This window comes from Rhea americana, unplaced genomic scaffold, assembly GCF_003343005.1.
Source record: "Rhea americana isolate MKP2758 unplaced genomic scaffold, rheAme1 scaffold_255, whole genome shotgun sequence".
Classification (NCBI taxonomy): domain Eukaryota; kingdom Metazoa; phylum Chordata; class Aves; order Rheiformes; family Rheidae; genus Rhea; species Rhea americana.
This window is the reverse complement of record NW_028186374.1, coordinates 521,704-526,990: the sequence shown is the minus strand read 5'-3', so window position 1 is coordinate 526,990 and position 5,287 is coordinate 521,704. Positions and strand designations below refer to the sequence as shown.

Below are 5,287 nucleotides of genomic sequence, written 5' to 3'. Positions count from 1 at the left end.
CTTGCTGGTGATGTCCATGTAGACGTCGTAGAGCGCGTCGATCTCGGCCACCGCGTTGTTGGGGTTCGCATGCAGGGGCACCAGTATGAGCTCCTCCAGCTCTGCCGGAGAGGAGCCGTGAGCCCSAAGCCACCGGCGCGCCGCGCCAGGGCCTGGCGAGGGAGCAGAAACCCCCGGGGGGCCACCACGGGCCAGAGCCAGGAAAAGCCTCCCAACGAAAGGGAAGCATTTGTTTCATGTAGCCTGCCTGTCACAGAGGCCTGCTGTGGGGACCTGCCTCCCTCCATGCGTGTTTGGGGTTTGCTTCTTGTTTCCTACTACTTTTTTGAAGCCCTCACAASTTTGGGAAGAAGACAGCAGGCGGGCGGAGAGATGGGCGCAGGGGAGCGTGGCGTACGGAGCTGCCATGGGGAGGCTGGGAGAGGYGGCACATGGTGCGAGATGGTGCCTGATGGGAGGAGGCATGAGATGGAAGATGATATGATGGTAGATGGCACATGGTGGAAGATGGCACACAGCTGGGGATGGCACGCGATGGGAGATGGCACTGTCATACTGGGCAGGTACCCAGGATCCCTGGTACCCATGGTTGCAGAACCCATGGTTGGTGGTTGCCCACAGCAGTGAATGACCCCAGCAGAGCCTGAGAGCTGAGGCTGAAGCTGATCCAGGGGTGCAAAATCTGCTCCTGACCTGGCAGGTCTGCTTTGGCTCTGGCAGTCCACACAGTCCAGCTCAGAGGGGGCCCTGGGTCACGCTTAGTGCTGGCAGGGGTGAARCTACACCAAGCCCAGGATACAGGCCTGCTCCGAGGCTGAGCACAGCTTCCAAGCACTTTGTGCAGCCTTGGCCGCTGCTGCCCTCTCTGCCCAGAGGTGCTGGCAGCACAGCAGATGCTCTCTGGCACTAGGACAGCAGTGAGTGRTGTCAGCTCACTTCCAGGTTCTGGCTCTGCTTACGCGTGTGGGGTGAGGAAAACTTCACGATGAAGGGCTCCCTGCTGAAGGTAAGCGCCCCGCTGTTGTCGTAGTAGTAGCTTTCCAGCACGGAGACCATRTCCAACCTGGAGGAGAAGAGCGGCACCACTCCCACCACAACTGGGGCACCCAAAGGCACTCCCTTCCCTAGACCACCTTTGGAAGTCACGAGCGGGGAAAGCAGCCAGCACCAGGGACATCAGTACCTCACTGCACCCTTCCCCTCCTGCCACCCCTTACCTGTAGATAAAGAGATACTGCTCCTTGTAGGTGTTCTGACCCAGGGGCTTGCTGGCCAAAAAGCTGTATGGGTATGGTGACACACTAAGAGCAAGACATAAAGAGGTAAGGGAAGGCCCACCATGTCCTCTGGCTCCCATAGGGCTCTCTCTGGCTGAGGCCAGGTGAGTTGGCAAGTTGTCCCCAAGCATGGTGGCTATCCAAACCAGAACTGCCCTGGTGCAGCAGGACATCAGCCAGGCTCTGCTCTGGGGCCACATTTGCAGGCACCCATCATGTACACACCACCAGCCCTCATTATGGTCACCTGTTGAGCTGGTACATCAGTTTCTTCACAGCGCTCAGGTCAGTATCCCGCACCTCCTGCACCAAGATGATGTCGTACTCCAACACAATCTGGGGAGACAAGCTCAGAACCATTCACCTGCAGCCTTCAGCTGCTCACAAGRGCACCTATGGGTGCCTGTGCCAAGCTGCAGAAAACCTGAGAGTGCAGGAAGGGTGCTCCCCAGTGAGTTCTGGGTTTCTTCAGGGGCCCTGGGGTGACATGGGGCCTTCTAACCCCCTTCTGCTTCCCACCCATAATCCCAGCAACACCTCACTCACAGGCTGCTCTGAGTGAGGACCCCAGGCAGAGTTGAGCACCACCTGTCCTCAGCCAGGGGCCAAGGCTGGAGATGGACAGGTAGGTGGGGAGGGCAAGAATGGGTGGATGGATGGATAGATGGATGGATGGGCGAGTGGACAGGTGAACACACAAATGGATTAGTGGATGGATGGATGTGGATGAGTGGATGGATTGAGGGACAAATGGACAGTTGGGTGGATGGATAGGTGGGTAGATGACTGAATCAATAGATGGATAATTGGATGGGTGGGTGGATGAATGGGTGGGTGGAAGGACGGATGGATGGACAGATTGCCATCAGAAAGCTGGTGTCTGAGTGCCCTGAGCTAGTTGCTTCCCAGGGACCAGAGAGCAGCCAGGACTCCTCCTGTCCCTGCCAGTACTCACAGCAACAATGACATCYGCGATAGTCTGGTTGGATATCTTGCTGTCCCCAAACGTCCTGATGTTGAAGGCACCGATCTTCAGCGTGGCAGCCGCGTGCAGTAGGAGCGCTGCAGCCAGCAGCACCAGCACCAGCTTTGCAGCCCCCATCCTGAGTGCAAAGGGCAGGAACGGGCTCAGCCCACAGGGCTGGCAGGGGACTCCGGCACAGATGATGGCGGTGGCTGGGGGATTCCCACTCGTCRTACGGGTTCCCAGCGAGGCTGATGACTTTGCTGTTTAACGCAGAAGCAGCTGCCATGCACAGCCTCTGCCAGCATCCYGGATACCTCTCTGGCACTTTCCTTGCTGGGGAGCATCTTTACCCGGCCCAGGTGAGGGTCCCCCCCCTCCTGCAGCGTCCCTGCACCCTCCACAGCACTCAGCCTTGGGGACAGCCACCCTGCGGCTTGTGCCCCTAGCCTGCCTCCTCCTGCCCCAGGGCCATGCTGGGGCTGGAGCAGGCGCAGGGGCTGTATCCTGCCCCCCCTCCCCGTGCTTCCCCTCACCCAGGCTGGATTCCCATGGGAAGGCCCCCTACGCAGCACAGYCGTTTCTGCCTGCGGGAAAAATGCATCAGGGAAGTATTTTGCACGGTGCTGAGCTCCCTGGGGTAATATTTCACCAAATCCTTCCCAGACTCCTGGCTTTGAATGCCGTCCAAGCACACGCGTCCCAAGCACCGAGTGTCCCGGGGCACCGGGGGGCAGAGATGGGGCAGAGGCTCAGGCTGGCCTTTCGAAGGGGGCCGAGGCCATGTCCAGCTGTGCAAGCCACACACCGACAGCTGCTCCGACACACACGCGGAGCACGGTTGCCCTCAGAGCACTTAAAATACAAGAACAACTGATAGAACTGGAAAATAAAGCAACTTTTGAAGCATGACGTGAGGAAGGGCTTGTTGCCTGCCAGCTTGTTTGGTTTTTCCAGGTGGAGCAGCTGGTCAAATAAAGGCACCCAATTTTGCCCACTGCTTGCTTATCTCCTCACTTTGGTAATGCTCAAACCACAATAAATGCTACAATTTGTAATGCTGCAATGCTACATTGGTAATGCTACAAACTGCACAACAACAGGATGATTTGTCCGGTCTCCCAGAGGACATAGCAGCCTCYGTAGACTCCTAGATAACGCACAAGGCACATATAGGTATGCATATACGCGCACACGGACCTGCAGATGATGCTAGTTCGCCTACAGCCAAGGACTGGCCCCGGTGAGGTGTCTTGGTGGGAATAAGCTGAGCTCCAGGGTATCAACTTGCAGAAATGAGATCTCCGTGCCTAAGAGGGAAAGGGGAGCGTGACGTACCTTTGGTGCTGTCCTYGCTCTCTGGAAGAGGAAGGACGAGCTGCACCTGCATTTATGGGGATGGATGGAGTCCCTTTGCCAAGCTGTCACTCAGCCAACGAGCACACAAGGCCTCGGGCTCCATATGGCCRTTTTCAGCAAAAGTAAAGGTTTACTCAGTGAAAAAAACAGTTCTTCCAACCAGCGCCGATAACCATGTCTCCAGCAAAGGGCCCAGTGTAAGGTCAAGAAAGTGCTTGGATCAATAAAAATGCCAGCAAAGACTTCCAAGGGCATAAATGAATCCCACAAACTACTTGAGGATTACAGCAAACTCCAAAACACCAGCGCATTGGTCTCCCTGCCAGGAAGACCCTTGGTCAGCAGCTTTCACTGTGGGCTGCTGTCAGATGAGAAAAGCCCCATCACTCATAGCCTGCTTGGATGTTTTTTGGAAAAGCATTTATCTGACTGGCACCAAGCCTTTCCTTTCCAGCACTCCCACACCCTTTTGATGAGATGGTTTCTAGCATTCATGCTATGGCTGGGTGCAGAGGTGGTCCTGAGCCTCTCACAGACCCGGCAGTGGAGGAGGATGGGGTCATGGGCATCTCTGCAGGCCTGTTGGCAAGCCCTCACCTCGCTGCAGGTGTGCTGGGAGGTGTTGCTCCTGGTAGGGCTGCCATCTGGCACGAGCCTCTCTTTGGGGCCAGGGCCAAGGCCAGCAGCTGGCCAGGAGTAGCTCTAAGCAGGGCCATGGGCAAATAGGACACTTTGTAGGTTTGAACTTCAAATCTGAAGCTAATCAGAGCTGGGAATTCCCCAAAATCAAGAGGAGAGTCAGGCAAGAGCATCTTGAGGCTCTAGCGTCTGGGGAGTGCTTGGCCCCCGCAGGGCAGGGTCAGGGTAGACATCTCCTTGCCCTGCAGCCTGTTCCCAAACCCTCACTGGGAGCTGGGGTTGGTCAACCAGGAAAAGATATGTCCCCAAGGCAGACTTGCCCAAGGTGCACGGTAAGGGACCAGCCTCCCCAGGGTGCTGGCTGGCCCCAGCCCTTCGTGCCTCCCTGCCTCCCTCACTGCCAGCCTCTGTCCCCATGCTCCTCCCCCCACCCAGTGCAGCTTCCCACACGCTCGTCCCCTGCCCTGCGCCACCTGCCTTGATTTACGTCCCCTGTGCTCCTGGCCTTCAAGCGCAGCTGCCAAGCTTCCCAAAAGGGCTGCGTGGGGTCTTCCCATGGCGCAGCACGCRTTGGTGGGGTTGGACGAGGCTGGTGGCATGTGAGGGGTTCTGCCAGCCTGTCCCCCTGGGAGTGCCTCGAACGTGAGGGACAGAGAGGGCTGGGGGGAACGCAGGGCTGGGGGGCGCCATGTCCCTCTCCTGCCCCACCACCACTCGCCCCAGGCTGGCTTGGGTGCCCCAGGGCAGGGGCCATGGGTTCTTCCTGCTGTGGGGGCTGCTGGCCTGTTAGTCCCCATGTGAAGCAACGGGTTTCACCAGCCAGGTGAGGACACCAGCACCCCTGGGTGGGGGTGAGCCGCCCGTGGACCAGCCGCAGCCTCCCGCCACCAGACAGCCCCCCGAGGTCCCCCACACCGGGGCCAGGGCCAGCTCTTGCCCTTCCCAGAGCCCAGCCCGAGCCGTGGCASGGCCAGGGCCTGCATCCCCCCCAGAACGGGCTCAGGGCCAGCCCAGCCTTCCCAGCGGGGCCAAGACACTCCCCCCCCCC

The 5,287-nt window shown here is 58.6% G+C and overlaps 1 protein-coding gene across 1 annotated transcript in view; it reads right to left on the bottom strand.

The window, feature by feature from the left end:
• The window catches only part of LOC146594597 (deoxyribonuclease-1-like), a 4,871-nt gene extending 2,492 nt beyond the window's left edge, over positions 1-2,379 (bottom strand). Inside the window, exons 1-5 of the mRNA XM_085307244.1 lie at positions 2,233-2,379; positions 1,525-1,613; positions 1,218-1,301; positions 960-1,063; positions 6-101 (exon numbers count right to left, since the gene is read on the bottom strand). Coding sequence (XP_085163370.1) covers positions 6-101; positions 960-1,063; positions 1,218-1,301; positions 1,525-1,613; positions 2,233-2,379 — 520 coding nt within the window. The remainder of the gene's footprint in view (positions 1-5; positions 102-959; positions 1,064-1,217; positions 1,302-1,524; positions 1,614-2,232) is intronic.
• Between the last annotated feature and the right edge of the window lie 2,908 nt (positions 2,380-5,287).